The sequence below is a fragment of the Stenella coeruleoalba genome (genome assembly GCF_951394435.1).
Source record: "Stenella coeruleoalba genome assembly, chromosome: 16".
In the NCBI taxonomy this organism is placed as follows: domain Eukaryota; kingdom Metazoa; phylum Chordata; class Mammalia; order Artiodactyla; family Delphinidae; genus Stenella; species Stenella coeruleoalba.
Genome location: NC_137162.1, coordinates 63814092 through 63833024, shown reverse-complemented (window position 1 = coordinate 63833024; position 18933 = coordinate 63814092). Strand labels below are relative to the sequence as shown.

At 36.4% G+C, this 18933-nt stretch overlaps 1 protein-coding gene across 8 annotated transcripts in view; it reads right to left on the bottom strand.

Moving 5' to 3' along the window:
- The window catches only part of HERC4 (HECT and RLD domain containing E3 ubiquitin protein ligase 4), a 239152-nt gene that overhangs the window by 35902 nt on the left and 184317 nt on the right, over nt 1-18933 (bottom strand). For 7 of the 8 annotated variants that reach the window (XM_079900839.1, XM_079900838.1, XM_079900837.1 and 4 more), the window contains 2 exons: nt 9187-9306; nt 126-149 (listed from right to left, as the gene is read on the bottom strand). In XM_079900839.1, the coding sequence (XP_079756965.1) occupies nt 126-149; nt 9187-9306 (144 nt within the window). The remainder of the gene's footprint in view (nt 1-125; nt 150-9186; nt 9307-18933) is intronic. The other variant, XM_079900841.1, reaches the window with a different exon arrangement.

Below are 18933 nucleotides of genomic sequence, written 5' to 3'. Positions count from 1 at the left end.
ATGTATACATACATATATATATGTTTTAAAGTCACAAAAAAGAGGAACTTTGGGGTCTTCAATCACTTAAGACAAAACAGAGTATATCTTACTCTGAACATGAGACTTTATTACACCAAACTTACCTCAGTTAATCCATGGTTGACATCCTAAGACAGCAGTGCAGAACGTAACAGTAATGAGGAAAGAGCATTGTTAGTGTCCAAATTTAACTATTTCTATTCAAAGCAGCATTTCATTTATTTTGCTATAGCAGAATACTGAATTAATGAAGTAGACCAAAATACATCTACAACAAAACTTACCCTTTCCACATATACCTGATATATCTATAAATGTAATAAGACCTTCGTTTCAGGTATCTTGTGATCATAAAATCATTGAGGCTTGAACATAATGAAATTTGGTTTCAGCAACTAAGTTACGCCATTTGCAGAATTTAGGTAGAACAGGGAAACTAATCCTAAGCCTAACTTGGTCTTGAAGAAATAATTTTATGGCCCAATCTCTCCACCTGGAAAATGGAGAAAATATCCCCCAGATTTTAAGACTTGGTTAATCTTGACAGAATATTTGAAAAGTGTTTAGTAGATTAAAATGCTATGTGGAAAGTGAGAAAATAAGCCATAATTGTTTTTATTCATCAGAAATAAACAGTGAAACACAGGTATCTTATATTAAGCGTTCTTTAACACTGAATTAGCTAAAACAGAAAGTACAAGACAGGGCATAGGGGTTGGTAAGTAGAAAGAAGAAATGAAGAGAGAAAGAGGTATTTATGAAGGATATAATAAAGAAAATTATAATGAAAGCTTACCACTGCATTGAACAGAAATGCACAACATTTTCTTGAAGAAAGCTTTCATATATTCTCAGGGTATAGCCTCAAATAAAGTGCTAGAATCTCCAAAAGTACGTTACTAAATTTGCAGATGGCACCTCGTATACTGAGGAATTAATCTTACCCAAAGAGAGGTCTGATTTTGCCCTCAGCTACTGGGAGATGATCCACAGGACTTTGGAACGTCATACCTGGACAGGAGTATCTTTGTTTGCCTGGAGGCTCTGGGACATGTGGTTATCAGTTCTGCCTCCAGAAGGTCTGGAAAGTAAAGGTCAGCCACATGGGCAGTATGTGATGGAACCTCAATAAAAACTCTGGGCACCAAGGCTCCAGTGAGCTTCCTTGCTTGGGAATACCCTGAGAGTATTGACACAGATGGATGCTGGGAAAATAACTTGTCCATGACTCCTCAGGGAGAGGAAAACAGAAGCTCAGCCTTTGGTACCTTTCCCAGACTCTACCCTTATGCACTTTTTCCCTTGGCATTTTAATCTGTACTCTTTCCCTATAATAAACTATAGACGTCACTATAACAGTTTCCAGTTAGTTCTGTGAAGTCTTGTAGCAAATTACTGAACCTGAGAATGGTTCTAGGAATCCTCTAAGCTTGCAATTGGTATCAGAAGTGAAGGCAGTCTTGTGTGGACGATTCCCTCTAACTTTGTAATTGGCTAAATTCTTGCACGCCACAAGGGGTATCACTGGAAGTTTTAAGGTATTAGCAAACACTTAGGGTTTGTTCACTATATTGTGCTAAATAAAGCCAAAGCAGTGTAAGCATAAGTAAAATATGACTCTAACTTCCTGTTCTGAGAAAGGTAATTATTGATAATAGCTTCTTTCAAAAAATTCAGAGTACCAAGTTATCACTATATACGTACCCCATTGGGCACGTTAACAGAAGAATATATTTACAAGCTGTTTGCAGAAAAACCCTTTTAGATTGCACTCAGTTTAATTTAAAGCAATTTAACAGGAACAACTGAATACTTTTATAGTATATCTTGTGGGATGTTTTTTAAAGTGCTGTTACAGCTAAGAAGGTGTGAATAAGCAAAGAAACACCTTTCAGTATTTTCTGACTACCTATGGCCAGCTTGAAAACTATATTTGATACCTGGTATCATGGAAGATGGATTTTATTCTTAATAATGAAACATTACTATATATGCACTTTTTATTGCTACATGTAAAAGATAAAGGTTCTAGGCATATCCTTTAGCACTGGGAAGCCAATAAGATAGTCATAACTTATAGTGTAACTAAACCATATTAAAGCAGAACAAAAGTTTGATGGTAGAGACAGATGGGAGCTAGAAGGAATATGAAAAATAATGGGACATGTGGAAAACTTGGGAAAAGAGACTATTAGATATCAGGCAAAATGATTTACCTAGGGGAGAGCCATCAAAGGGAAAACCATATTAAGGTCATCATTAGAAATTTCAATTTAAGTGTTAAGGATCTAAGACAAAAGCTCAAACATTTAAAAAGAAAAAAAGTAAATATGTAAAAAAGTAAGGATAAACTCCTCTGGGAAATATTAGAGTTGCAAGATAGTTGTTATATTAGTTGAAACTCTAAATGAACCAAAGTAGTATTTCCAAGGAAAATTTAGAAGGAAAAAATGTGGTGGGGGGTGCGGACAGGATATTACAAAATACGTGAGGTCAATGAAAGGTCTATTGCTAAAAATTTACCACATCATTCAATGTGTGACCTACTAGTGGCTCCACATCCACATACTCAAGCACTAACTGTTGGCTGTTTGTAGACTGAGGGCCCTGAAATTAGGTCAAGGCATGCCTAATTTTAGTTACCCAATGTCCTAGAAACTTGAGTAAGAAAGACCTAAAGGAATGTTCAAAAGTCAGGGTCTCATGGTCCAAAGCAGACTTTCACTAAGGCTGCTTTTAACATCAATGGTTAATGATAGTTCTAGTTAGTTATAGACAAAAAAGATGCAACTCCTTGGCATGTTTTAGTTTCAACAAATTACTTATGGCAAAACACTGTATCATTGCTGGTGAAATCATTATTTAAGGGTATAACATAGGATTATTCTGAGGAGGTATAAACAGAGGATACCGAAGTTACTGAAGTAATTCAAATAAATATGAAAGGTGTTGGTGACTAGGCAGAAAAAAAAAAGATACTTCTAAAACACGAAGAAAATGAAAAATAAACCAATATAACTTGGTAATTCAAGGCATAAGGAATCAGTCCAAGAGTCTGCAAAACATTAATGCCATTAAAAATGACAAGGGAACTTTAAAAAGCTAGTATGAACCTTCTGGGAAATATTATAGCTGCAAGGTTTATACTGCAAGTATTAAATGTATTGCAATATTAAAGAACACAAATGTATTTTAATTTCTTCATTTCATTAAATGAGGAAGAAACTCAAACCTAGAAAGTTAAGTACTGGCCTATCTTCCCAAAGCTGGTCTCCCTAGCTGTTATGTCAGTCTATCTTCCTAGTTTGCTGATGACCATGTCACGTTAGCTCAGCACTGTCCGCAGTTAAAGTACAAAACCTTAATGCCACAGAAGAAATACAGTAATGATTTACAAACACAGCACAATTAATATTGAAGTAAAATTTATGACTTAAAAATATATAAAGTGTAATATCAAAGACTGTAAAAATGTCACCAATTTATCAAATGTATTTATTAGTACTTACTTGTATCTGACATTTCTTACATAGGCATACAGTTCTTGAAATATGCACTTTAAAAAATGCTTAACTTGATTTTTAATTATAAGAGGCACAGACTCAGCATAGACCTTTCTACACTTTATTCTAAATTAATCAATTTTTAACTAGATATATATTGATACATATGTACAGTAACGAAAAGTATAAGCAAGGGAAGAAAAAAGAGCAAAGAGTTTAGTTGTAACCACTAAAGTTGTTTTGTTTCTTTTGTTTGTGTTTGGCCGCACCATGCAGCTTGTGGGATCCTAGTTACCCAACCAGGGATCAAACCTGGGCCTTGGCAGTGAAGGCATGGAGCCCTAACTATTGGACTGCTAGGGAATTCCCCACTAAAGTATTTTTATAAACAATTTTAGAGCAAAGTTAAAAGAGGTAAGCAAATAAACTGAGACTAATACCTAGAAAGTGGAGAAAAACATCAAATAGCAGAAGATAAAAAGAGAGAGAACTCATGTGCTCTTTTATTTTGCCAAGAAATTATTGTAGAGGGAGAAAAACAGATAAAAAGCAAAAGGAATCCAACTGAAAAAATGCCATACCCTAATATCAGAGTCTGGAAAAACAATCAAAACAGAGAAGCTTATACAGTAACCAGCAGGAGTAGGAGGATCAAGCAAAAACTTCATGGAAACATGAAAAGGGAAACAGGTGAAACAAGATGGGAAAATGGAAGAGGATGAGGTGAAAAGTTAGTCTCAGCTGTACAAGAGGATATTACAAGGAATGCAAAGAATTTCACAGAATTAGTTTTTAATGTTTAGAGACCAGGAAAGTATATACCTGATGGGTTCTCTTTTTTATTTTGTTTTTTTCCTTCTAGTTCTACTGAGATATAAATGACATACAGCACTGTGTTAGTTTAAGGTGTATATTCCTGACGGATTCTTAAAATCCTTGACTGGGAAAGAAAGGAAATGGAGAAAGAAATCTCAACAGACTATGGCATAAAGAGAAATATAATAAAGGTAATATATAATAAAGGTAATATAATAAAGGTAAAATAATTTTCTTGCAGTGTTTAGAACAAGGTAAAGTTTTACATATATACGTGTATATATTTATATATAAAATATATGTGTATATATATAAATACAATTTATAGACATATTTCTTATAATTCATAGTAATTATCTTCTATCAAGGAATATTTTAAACTTTCACATGAAGGAATGGAATTATTTCAAGATAACTCCTGTTCAATAATGGTATACATATGTACATTGTATACATAGATATAAGTACATATATATGTGTACATATGTCTATGTGCACATAAATACACATATACACATTTATATAATCACAAAACAGCATATGAGTATCTTTAGGATAGACACTTTAAAACTTTACTAACTTTACTTACAGGGCCAACATAATGTTCAACCTAGTATTAAGACTAGTAATGCAAGCATGAATTTTATTAAACAGCCTCAGGAAAAGTCTTTAGTGCTATGTGTAAATGTGAAAGTGATCTGAGCTCTCTCAAAGAAAGAAGGACCTTCAGATGTCATAATATAAATTAATAAACTACTTAAGAGTTAGTCAAAGACCTTCAAAGTAAATTGTCAGCTTTCTATTTCCGGAAGACTAGAAGAACCCAAATCACGGGTTCTAGATTCTCATTTCTAAGATGTGACATTAAGTCCACTATGCACATTAAAGAACAAGTTTCCACTGCCACAACCACCTATTCAATACCAGTCTGTCTACAAATGGAGAGAAAGGAAAAACATGTGGTTGAAAGAGTAGAGCAATTTTCAAGTATATCAACTTAGAAAGTCTAGAAATAAGAATGTGGTCCTCTACTGTCTCCCTCTTACCAGAAAACAGTAGCACTGAAAGAATTCCTAAGGAAATTCAATTTGATATCATCACAGATACATACCAAGAGGAGTTTGGATACAAGTCTGCCAAGCTTAAAAGCAAACATTCAAACCATAGCTTTTCCATGTAGCACAAGATTACAGCTAGTTTAAAAATCCTATTAGACTGGCATTTCTCTTAACTTGTTCAGAATACAAGTAGTTTATGACCTACATACCAGAAAAAATTCGGATGTCAAAGAACATCAGATCTAATTCACAGTGATCCAAGAGGATATAACTCTCCAGGAGAGAGTGAAATGCTTAGTGAAATAAGTCAGACAGAAAGACAAACACTATATGATATCACTTACATGTGGAATCTAAAAAATAATACAAATGAATCGATATACAAAACAGAAGAGACTCACAGACACAGAAAACAAACTTACAGTTATCAAAGGGGAGGAGGGAGGAGGGACAAATTAGGAGTAGGGGATTACAGCTACGAACTACTATACATTAAAATAGATAAGCAACAAGGATTTACTGTATAGCACAAAGAATTATATTCAATAAAAAAACTAAAAAGAAAATGTTGAGGTGGGATATAAAGCTAGGTGCTCTTATGTCACACTCCTTCCTTATCATATTTACGTTGTGAGCTGAGATTCCTGATCAAGAGAACATAATCATCTTCCATATCAAATATTAACTTGATTATTAAATTTGTAGAGTTATAATTAATTTACCAATTTGTTATGCCTTAAGAATTCTTTTAAAAGCTATGTACCAGGAGTTTAGAACTAGTTTAGTGTTTGTATATATCTAAATAAGATAATCGTAAATAAGGTAAGTGAGCTCCGGACGCGCAGGCTCACGGGCCCAGCCGCTCCGCGGCATGTGGGATCCTCCCGGACCGGGGCATGAACCCGTGTCCCCTGCGTCAGCAGGCGGACTCTCAACCACTGCGCCACCAGGGAAGCCCAACACTAAGCTTCTTAAAGGAATTATTTTATTTTAAAAGGAGTCTATATAATCACTCCAGTCTCAAAAACACTGCTCAAAGACCTAGGGCATCTAGGTGGTGTATCAGGGTTTACATGCAAGTTTTTCGATAAAAAAAGTTCATTTTCTGAATCATCAGTTTTCCTCAATGGTAAATAATTTTAATCCCTTTTATATTGCAGTAAATATTTATTTATTTTTGAATTTTATTTATTTTTTTATACAGCAGGTTATTAGTTATCCATTTTATACATATTAGAGTATATATGTCAATCTCCTAATTCATCATACCACCACCCCCCTGCAGTAAATATTTATGAAGCCCCAAATTTGCATTCTCTTGAAGATAAAATATGAGACTTCACACAAATCCTGCAGAGGGAAAATTAATAACCTCAAGAAATATGTTTTTTCTCCTGTCTTAGGGGTTCACTGGAGGAAGAGTTTGAAAAGCTTTATCTAGGTGAGAGCTTTAGTTTAAATAGGGAAGGAAAAAGGAAATATTTATTCAAAGCTTTCCAGAGGTCAAGTATTTTTTCTTAAAAAACTGTTGTCCCTTGACACCAGCTAACCACCCTACTTTTTTACTCCCTTCTCTTCAGCACAGAACTTCTTGAGAGTACTGCCTATGGCTTTTGTTCCCTATCCTCACCCCTAAATTTCTCTTAAGCATACTTACTCTAGACGCATTATCAAGGTTACCAATGACCTTCACGTAACCAAATGCATTGATCAATTCTATGGTTTTATCCTATTTCTCAGCAGCGTTCAATATGGTTTCTCCTTCACTTTTCAATTTTGGTTCCCACAACTCTCTCCTAGTTTTCCTCCTACCTCTCTTAACCTCCTTTGTTGATTTCTCTCCTTTCCTCATCTCATATCCATCAGCAATTCTTGGCCGTCTTACCTCCAAGAGGTACCCAAGTCCATTTCTATCTTCCATCTATACAACTACCAATCCTAGTCAAACCCATCATTTTCTCTCCCCTTATCTACTCCATTCCCCTCACTCCATCTTCCACAAAGCTGACAGAGTGGTTATTTCAGAATATAACTTACACTGTACAGTATTCACTCCCTGCTTACCACCCTCCAATGGCTTACCATAACACTTCAGATAAAATCCATGTCCCCGATCCTAATTTACTAAACCTTGCATGATCTGGCACCTGCCCATTTCTCTGATCCTTTCCCAGAACTCTCCCCATTCCCATATTTTAGCCATACTGGCCTTTTTCTATTCTTCAAACATGACAAGCTTGCTCTCACCTAAGGTCTTTTAGTAGATGTAATTTTTCCTGAAATTTTCTTTGCTCTGATCTTACATGGCTGCTTTTTGTCATTTAGATTACAGATCATACTTCATTAGACAAGACTTTTCTGATTACCCAATCACAAGAAACCATCCTGTCTTTATTACCTTCTCTTATTTTAATTGTCTATATAGTGCATATTATAAGCTTTTTTTTTTTTTGCTTTACTTGATTACTATCCATCTTGTCCACTAGATTATAAGTTTCATGAGAACAGGGCCTTATCCATCTGGTTAATCACTGTATTTCTTATACCTAAATAAGTGCCTGTTACAAAGGAGAGTCTTAATAAGTATTTGTTGAATATGCAAATGAGCAGACATAAATCTGTAGGATGTTTGTAAACTTGACTGAGTCTCCTAGTGATTCTGCAGGAAAAAATAAAATCAACAAATCTCTCCCAATCCAGATCCAAGTATCTAGGGAAGCAAACATGTACTAGAAGTGACCTGATTCCTATAGGTAAGAGCATCCTAAAAACAGGATGCACTAACTGCACTGCCATTCAAAAACTACTGTACTTTCTAAGTGCCTACTAGACATATTTGAGATACTGTAAGAAGTGCTGGTGAATAAACTGACAGAGTGCCTATCCACAAGGAGCTTGCAGTTGGTACCTAGCAAGCAATGAAAGGCTATTCACCTTCCTAGAACTGTTACAAGCATGTTGCTTAAATTACCTGCTTCAGGGGTGGAAAAGTTGGCCTTAAGTATATTATAATGGTTAGCAAATAAGAGTCTAAACCTGTTTTATATCTAGCTGCTTAGCAATTTCTATACTGAAATTTTGTGTGACTAATTAAAGTTTTATAAGACTATGATATTAGTTTTATTTTTATTTTATTTTTTTGGCCATGCGGCACGTGGGATCTTAGTTCCCTGACCAGGGATTGAACCCTCACCCCCTGCGGTGGAAGTGCAGAGTCTTAACCACTGGATGGCCAGGGAAGTCCCTATGCTATTATTTTAATTAAGTATCTAGTTATTAGAGACTTAGCCACATGGAAAGAAATATGTGGCACTTGTGGAGGTATGCCAAAAAACTGAAATCAAATTAAGCACATAAAAGGGGAAAAATAAAAACTAGAATCAATGGTACCACAGCTCACTTCTGGTAGTTCTGAGGCACCGATCTCACAATTTTAATACGTTCTTAGAGTTCAAGTATCAGAGACTCCAGTATCCTCAACATTAGAGAATTAAGAGACAATCTCATGCAAAATAAATGAGACTTAGAAAAATAAGTCATATTTGCATTTTTCTGTAGAAAAGTGTAATCTATCTCTTTGGTTTGGCTTTGGTATAAGAGCAGAATGCTTACTTATAAATACTGTATAATATATAACTGCTCCTTTGCAATATGCTTTTATTTAAAAAATGAGCTCTGAATAAAAGCTCTGAAAAAGCTTTGTTGTTTCAAAAATACACAATTGTTCCTTTTGTATTAGAACAAATGATACATAAAAATGAAACCATAAAATGCAATAGGAAACATACCATTCCATAGGCCTGCTGTTGGACCCAGTTGATATAATCATTCCGTATGTCTATCAATTCTTGTACTTCATGTATATAAAATTTATCATATTGTATAATCTGTCCAGTTTTCTCATTTACCTACAAAAAACAAAAATGTAATTAACATTAAATTTAACCAGTACCTAAGAAAGAGACTGAAAAATGTTTAAATAGAATTGAGACTTCTTAGCTATTTTCTCTTCCTATAAAAGAATAATTTACTGAGTGCCTACCATATGCAAAATGCTAGTTAAGTGCTACGGGAAACACCAAGATTTATAAGATGTGATATCTGTATTTAGTATCTCAAAATCCATTAAAAAATATTTATGTAACCACCACACAATAGGAGATATGTACCATAAGTATATATATTATACAAAGACTAGAAACTATAAAGTCTTCTGGTTGGGAATGGGACTTAAATAATAGTAAGAATAGCTAATGCTTGTTAACCATCACTCAATAGTGGCATCTGATTATAATAAACTAAGAGGATGACATTTGGGTAGGATGTGAAAAATGAAGACAGTGCAAATTACCATACTAGAAAATTACTTACTAATTACAAAAGGAAAAACAAGTCTTAACAGTGGAGACCACCACCTTAACTGAGTGATCAAACTAACCACCACCCATACTGGGACAATCAAATATTATGTTCCTGCTGGGACTTCCCTGGCAGTCCAGTGGTTAAGACTCCGCGCTTCCACTGCAGGGGGCGCAGGTTCGATCCCTGGTCAGGGAACTAAGATCCCACGTGCCTCGAAGCACGGCCAAAAAAAAAAAAAAAAATTTTCCTGCTGATATAATGCAACAGGAAGTACAGACATTATCTGTGAACCAAGAAAATGTCTAACCTGAATCTAGTCAAGTCCTTGATTCAAATTCCAGTTTATAGGAAATACAGGAAAAGAGGAACAAGTTAAACATCATTATAAGGAAACAGACAATTATCCTAATTGTAGGAACTTTACAAGAAGACTGGCCAGGACTCTCCAAAAAGTCAAGGTAATGAGATCGAAAGGTGGGGGTTATTCTAAATTAAAAGAAACTACAAGAGTTCTAGTGCTGGATATGGCAGAGTACTTTTTATCAGACTAATCCTCCTGACAATAACAGTTATAATCTCTGAACAGTATATTAAAAAAAACAACAATTTAAAAACACTGGCGATCAACCCAAAGCAGGCAGAAACAAGAATGAACACAATCTCTGAAAAAAGGAAAGCACATGTTGAGAACCACATTTTTTTTTTAACATGGGAGTACTTCCAAAGCAGCATAAGGGGTAGGGGATGTAGCACATGCAGAAAGCAACAGTTTTATCAGACAGAGAAGTGTGAGATTGAAGCTGCCAACATGGCAGACAATGAGGAAGAAAAATCCCAGAAAGGAATCCTGAGGACAAAGTCCCCAAATCTGCATGTAAATCCCCCCCACCTCTTTGGCTAACTCTTAAACCATGAAAGCACAAGTGAGATTTGGGGTGGGGGGACAGGGACGGACAACACCCCAACAGAAAGCAGCAACTGGGAGGCTACTCTTAAGAGTACATTTCAAGACAAGTATCTCCAGAGGGGAAAAAAGGTACATTTCATAATGATAAAAGAATTAATTTATCAAGAAGTCATGACAACCCCAAATAACAGCGCTTCAAAATACAAGAAGGGAAAATTGACAGAACCACCATCATCGTTAGAAGTTTTAACACCCCTCTCTTGGTAACTGATTTACAAAAAAAAAAAAGAAGGGCAAAATCAGTAAGTAAGATTTGAACATCAGTTTCAACCAACTTGAACTCGTTGCCAGAAGAGAGGGAGGTGAGGGCAGGAGAGAAATAGGTGAAGGAGATAAAGAGGTACAAACTTTCAGTTATGAAATAAATGAGTCACAGGTATGAAAGTGTACAGTGTGGGAAATATAGTCAATAATTATGCAATATCTTTGTATGGTGACAGATGACAACTAGACTTACCATGGCAATCATTTTGAAACGTATAGAAATATCAAATTATGTTTTGCACCAGGAACTAATATAGTGTTATAGGTCAACTGTACTTCAAAAACAAACTCAGAAAAGGAGATCAGATTTGTGGTTACCGGAGGTGGGGGTGGGGGGAGGGGGAAGTGGATGAAGGGGGTCAAAAGGTACCAACTTCCAGTTATAAGATAAATAAATACTAGGGATGTAACGTAAAACAACATAAATATAGTTAACACTTCTGTATGTTATATGTATGAAAGCTGTTAAGAGAGTAAATCCTAAGAGTTCTCATCACAAGGAAACAAATTTTTGTCTATGTCTTTAATGTTGTATCTATATGAGATAATGGATGTTGAGTAAACTTATTGTGGTAATCATTTCATAATGTATGTAAGTCAAATCATTATTGCTGTACACCTTAAACTTACACAGAGCTATATGTCAGTTATATCCCAATAAAATGGAAAGAAAAAATAGAACATTCCACCCAGTAATTGTACATGGGATGTTCACTAACATATATCATAACCTGGACCATATAACAAGCCTTAATAAATATCGTTAAAAAAATCCAACATATACAAAGTATGTTCTTTGACCACAACAGAAATAAACTAAAAGTCAATAACAAAAATATATTTGGAAAATCCTAGAAAACTGGCAATTAAAACACTTCTAAATTACCCCAAACTCTCCTTGTATCCATCAGAGAGCTAAAGTCACAAGATAACAAAGTAGCCTGAAGTCCAAGGATGGACAGATACTTCCAAAGAAATGGGTCACCATGGCAGAGCAAGAGGAAGTTTAGCACTGTCATACAAGCAGCGAAGAAGAAATCAGCTAAAATTCTAAGAAATTGCTTAAGGCTGAGTATGGGATAACTTGAGAGGATAAAACCCCCGGGAGCCTCAGACAGTTTGCACTCACTCATAGACTCTTGACACAGACCTCTACTGGGTGCCCAGGAGGATGAGTGGAAACAGGGCAGGAGATCAAGAGACTCTCTCAGTGGTGCAAGGCATTGGCTGCCTCTGTGAGAAAGAAACAAGGCCTGCCACCCCGTCCAGATCCTTCTCTCACATAGAGAAAGCAAAAACTTTAAGCCACTGAGGAAGGGGAAGCAAATTCTATGCCATGTTGCTGGAAGAGGGGAAAAATCCTCAATCCTTGGGAAGAAGGGGGACAAGAACTGTCCTGAGCCCAGAATCTTGTATCAGTAGCGCTAGAGGCTCTCTACTGCTGGGGGTGGGAGCAGAAACTCTGAGAAAATCCCATCCCCGAGACCCTGGTACACACCCAGCTATCTACCTAAGACCAACACTATACCACAATAACAAAGAACCTTTTCTGTCCCTTCTCCTCTACCAATTTTGAAAGCACTAAGTAATAAGCAACACCAGCTCACCACTGAGGAGGGGCAAAAGTGGGGAGAGAAATCCCTCTTTGGAGCAGGCATGCAGAGTGAAGCACAAACACTGAGAAGAAATCTTTGACATTTCACCTTCACCTTAAGCATCAGACAATATTAGAGGAATCTGAGGTCTCCGGTGCAATGAAGTTAACTACATCAAACTAAAAACTCAATTCCAGTTCAACTGCAGATTAGATTGGCTTAAATCCCTACACTAACAACCACATAAGAGGTATACACATACAGGATGTAAATCTAATTACTTCAGCGTTTACTATTTTACAGATAACCAAAAATTGTGACACATATCAAAAAGCAAATAAGTAAATAAAACAAAGACCACATAAAAAAGTCTAGAGACAAAGTAATCAACAGAGCCAGACTCAGAGATGACTTAATGAAAATAAAAACACAATACATCAAAATTTGTGGAATTCTGGTAAAGTAGAGCATAGAAGGAAATTTATAGCATTAAATGATGTTAGAATAAATGGTCTAAAATCAATGATCTAATAAGCCTCGGCTCAGGAATTCCCTGGTGGTCTAGTGGTTAGGACTCAGCACTTTCACTGCCATGGCCTGGGGTTCAATCCCACACGCTGTATGGCACAGCACCCCCCTCCCCCCCCCAAAAAAAGCCTCAGCTTTAAGAACCTGGAAAATGATGATCAAATTAAGGACAAATCAAGTAGAGAAAAGGAAAGATATGAAACAGAAAACATAAATTACACTCTATTTATTTTTTAAATTTAATATTAAATTTTTAAATTTCCCAAAAGAAAATTCCAAGCCAAGATAGCTTCACTGGTGAATTCTATCAAACATTTAAGGAAGAAATAATACCAATCTTTTTTTTTCCCAAGAGGTGACATATCTAAGTGGTTTTGTTTGTTTTAAATTATATATTTATTTATTTTTGGCTGCAATGGGTTCTTGTTGCTGCGCGCGGGCTTTTCTCTAGTTTCAGTGAGTGGGGGCTACTCTTCGTTGCAGTGCATGGGCTTCTTATTGCAGTGGCTTCTCCCGCTGAAGAGCACGGGCTCTAGGTGCACAGGCTTCAGTTAGTTGTGGCACATGGGCTCAGTAGTTGTGGCTCGCAGGCTCTAGAGCGCAGGTTCAGTGGTTGTGGCGCACGGGCCCAGCTGCTCCACAGGCATGTGGGATCTTCCCGGACCAGGGCTTGAACCCGTGTCGCCTACACTGGCAGAAGGATTCTTAACCACTGTGCCACCAAGGAAGTCCCAATAATACCAATCTTAAACAAACTCAGAAAACAGAGAAAGATAGATCATTTCTTAATTCACTTTATGAATTAGGATAACCCTGATACTAAAAAGCTGATGAGAAACAAAACTGACTAGATCAACATCACTCAACAAAATATGAGCAAATTAAATCCAGCAATATGCATAAAATAATACAAAATGTCCAAGTGGAGTTTATCCCAGGAATGCAAGACTGGTTTAACGTTCAAATATAAATGAATTTCACTAAATTTCAGAAAAAAAGCAAAATAAATAAATAATTGTTCATCTCAATAGATGCAGAAAAAAGTATCTAACAAAATTCAACATCCCTTCATAATAAACACACCCAGCAAACCTGGAATAGAAGGGAACTTCTTCAAACAGATAAAGCCCACCTTAAAAGAAAACAAAACAAAAACACAACTCTACAGCTAACATCATATTTATGGGTAAAATATTAAATGCTTTCTTTCTAAGATGAAGAATTAGACAAGAATGTCCACTGCAACCATTTATATTCAACACTGTACTGGGAAGTCTTAGCCAATAAAATAAGGCAAGAAAATAACATGAATGTGCACATAAAAAATCCAAATTAATCTATAAGAGAAATATTAAATTGATTTATCAAGGTCACAGAGTACAAGGTGAAAACTCAACTAAATTTTGCCACACTAACAATAGAAACTCAACTAAATTTCTCCATACTAGCATCAGAAAATAAAAAATTTTAATTATCATTTACAATAGCATCAAAAACATAAGATAGAGTTGAGCAGCTGTAACAGAAACCACGCAGCTCACAAAGTATAAAATATTACTATCTAGCCCTTCATAGAAAAAGTCTTCAGACCCTTGCCCTACAGCCAAACTCTTTCTACCAAAAAAGAAAACATACCCAATAATTACACACAAAAACTCATTTGCTTTTCCCTCTCTAATATTTATGTTTATAAAAATATACATTAACTTTTATATTACATTGGACACTTAAAAAATTTAGTGACGCCTGGGACTTCCCTGGTGGTGCAGTGGTTAAGAATATGCCTGCCGGGCTTCCCTGGTGGCGCAGTGGTTGAGAGTCCGCCTGCCGATGCAGGGGACACGGGTTTGTGCCCCGGTCTGGGAAGATCCCACATGCCGCGGAGCGGCTAGGCCCGTGAGCCATGGCCGCTGAGCCTGCGAATCTGGAGCCTGTGCTCCGCAATGGGAGAGGCCACAACAGTGAGAGGCCTGCGTACCGAAGAAAAAAAAGAAGAATATGCCTGCCAATGCAGCGGACAGGGGTTCAAGCCCTGGTCGGGAAAGATCCCACATGCCGTGGAGCAACTAAGCCCGTGAGCCACAACTACTGAGCCTGAGCACCACAACTACTGAGCCCACATGCCACAACTACTGAAGCCCACGTGCCTAGAGCCCATGCTCCGCAACAAGAGAAGCCACCGCAATGAAAAGTCCACACGCTACAATGAAGAGTAGCTCCCACTCACCACAACTAGAGAAAACCTGCGTGCAGCAACAAAGACCCAAAGCAGCCATAAATAAATTAATTAAACAAACAAACAAACAAATAAATTTGTTTTAAAAAGTTTTAGTGACTCTTGTTGAAAATGATTCATGTGCCACTGACCTCTGATACATACTTTTCTTTATCTGGAATATTTTTTATTTTTAAAGGTAAATTTTCTTTCACCAATAGCAACCAGTGTTTGCAGTTTTTACATCCTGCAGATATGACACATGTTTTTGAAAAGAAATGCTATGTTAGAATAAAAACTAACAATTTAGAAATCAGGTTTGGTTCAGGAACAAGCAAATTTCAGTCAAGCTTAAGACTTGGTGGGAAATGATGGCTGATAGTTAATTCAGACACAGTGATTTAATAACTAAAGATAAAATCAGTTAATATTGCTTTAAAAATAGGGAAATTAGGCACTGAACAGAAGACTGATCCAAAAGACGTGGATATAGATTTACATATAAAATCAACAGTTTAAAAAATATATATAAAAATACATTTGTATGGTAGGTAAGATTGACAAGACATTATTTTTTTCAGGAAGTCTTCTTTAATTCTTCCGAGTTATGTGCCCTCCTATGTGTTTTCATAGCACCCTTCATTTTCCTTAATCTAGCACTTACCATGCTGCATCATAAATGCTTATAATCTTTTTTTTAAGCATTTTTAAAATATTTATTTATTTGGCTGCACCAGGTCTTAGTTGCGGCACTCGGGATTTTCGTTGCGGCACACGGGATCTTTAGTTGCAGCATGTGGGATCTAGTTCCCTTACCAGGGATTGAATTCAGGCCCCTGCACTGGGAGCATGGAGTCTTAGCCACTGGACCACCAGGGAAGTCCCTACATTTATCATCTTAACAAGGGCAGAAATCACATCTTTTCCTTGTCACTGCATCACTACTGTTTAGTACCATGATAAGCACATAATAGGCACTCAGTAAATATCTGTAAAATGAATAAAAAAGAAATCATATGGTAGAAGTTCAAAACAACCTATACAATCAGTGTTACTGCCCAAAATGTACAAAATAAAATCTATGTATGTTTGATCATAACATTTCGCATTTTAATTACAATTTAGTATTCTGATTTATAAACGTGAGTTCAGAGGAGGAATATGGTAGTATACATATGTCTTATATGTTTGGGTTTATTTAAGGGTTCCTTGCAAAAAAAAGGGGGGGTTGAAAATCACTGACTTAGAAGATTAACATGATACGTATCACTTAGGCTAGTCAAAGTAAGTCTTTTCTTTTGTCATTATTAATATTTCTATAAGGTACTGTGTGAAAACTCAGAAACTACTAAATAACACAATTACTTGCCAGCAAACTCATTTACGTGGTAATACATCCATTCCTGACAGCAGGTACCAAAATTATCTTTCTTGTGATGCCATTTGGAGCACTGTGAATAATTTCTAATTCAAAGCTTCCCAAAGGACATGTCATAAGGGAGAAACAAGTCATTCATATATCCTGAAATGATCAGGAAATAGAGTCCAGTTCTATAGTTCCTAATCCTGCTCCAGGATTAGGTCAAGAAGGAAATTGTGTGAGAAACTTTTCCTAATTCTTAACCATGGAGCAGAGAGAAGAAATATATACAATTGTCAGACATAAGGTGTCTTCAAAAACACAAATCTCTGATTAGCAATTTAGGTTCCACTAAAGATGAAAATGAATCATCTCTGATAGTGAATATCCACAGTTATCTATGACAGATTAGGATCAAGTAAAGTTTTCTCCAATGTAAGAGGTAAAAGAAAGATAAATGATTGTCCTAAGGACTCCCAGTAAGAGATGCTTATGAAACTGATACCATTATTACCCTGCTTTTGAGTATTTAACAACTTCAAACAGGAACTCAGTTTCCTCATGACCAAATGAATCAAGATAAAAGTAGCAATTTCCCATCCAAATGGTGGTGGTGATAACAAAATCTCTGAATGTATAATAATTATACATATTATGTAATCTAAACAATACATCAATCCTGGGAAACCATCAGGCCATTATTTCAATCCTTATTTTATAGATGATTCTCCATTTGCATATGTGATAAAGACAAAGACTTGTTCAAAATCACACTGATAAGAAGCAGCACAGATCGAGTTAGAATTTTTTTTTTTGTTTTTTTGCAGTACGCGGGCCTCTCACTGCTGTGGCCTCTCCCACTGCGGAGCACAGGCTCCTGACACACAGGCTCAGCGGCCATGGCCCACGGACCCAGCTGCTCCGCGGCATGTGGGATCCTCCCGGACCGGGGCACGAACCCGTGTCCCCTGCATCGGCAGGCGGACTCTCAACCACTGTGCTACCAGGGAAGCCCCATGGTCTTTTTTCAACAATACAATGCTATCTGTAATCTGGAAGTATAAGCCTCTAGATCTAGGGACATAAAATAAAAGCAAAGAACCATCTAAACATATTATATTACTATATCTGCTGATACAGAAGTACATTAGAAACAGCAGGGACTTTGGAAGTCGATTTGGATTTGTATTTCAACTCTGCTACTTACTGGTTTATGACCATTGATATTCAGATTAAGGGTCAAAATATAACTGTAAAGAGTTTAAAAAGTTAAATGAGGGATATACGTAAAGTGCTCACACGAATTAGTGTACGATCGAGGTTTCTAACCTTGGCCACTGTTACATTATTTTCCTTTCCCTTTCAGCTAGCAATAATTTAGGATCCTTGTTCTAGCATGGCTCCATCAAAAAGGTCTCTGGAGATGGAACCCCATAAGGTTCTCCTCAACAGAGACTGAGGCTTCTGAGCCAGGCACATAAATTACTTGCTCAAGTTCTGTCTGTAATTATGAAAGACAAAAGGTTCAATTTCCTCCTCCACTTCTCCTTCCCTCACTTTCATTTGTAGAAAAAGACACAGCTAAGGGAAAAAAGAATTTTTTTAAGAGGTAATGCAGATAAGAAAGGGGGGGGATGAATAATTATTTGGGAAGAGGGTCCTGCTGACAAAGGATGGTTCACTGAAGTAGTAGGAAAAGAGAATCCAGAGGAAAGAAAGAATCTAATCAACCTCTTGAATCCTAGACAAAAGGCATAAAGAAAAGTAGAGACCCATTCCATAACAACAGAAGATCTTAACAGCAGTTTACTGCAGAATCCAGTTAACCCTAAAGTGCTGCAAGAAAGCCTTGGACTGGGAAAGGCAAACATAAGAATGACTTATTTCCCCCTATGAAAAAAATGGCTATCATATCTTCAGTTATAATAAGAGAAATGACTTGTTTTTCTAGAGCGCTTAGACATACTAAATACAAAAGAAAAAAGTTCAAGAAGTAGTTGAGAAAGTACCCAGGAACTTCATTAAAAGAATAAAAAGGAAAAAATTAATGGTCCATAAGAGTTCTTTCTTACAGAGAACAGAAGGACTTATCTCCTTTACCCTTTATCATTTACCTTAGTACCAGGCAAGAAGGGTGTGAAAACACTAAAGAAGCTGTTAAGGGGAGGAAACTAAAGATTAATGGTTCATATGGGTTTTTCAGTCATTCTAGAGGCTAGAAACATATCCTTCTCCCTTAGGTCA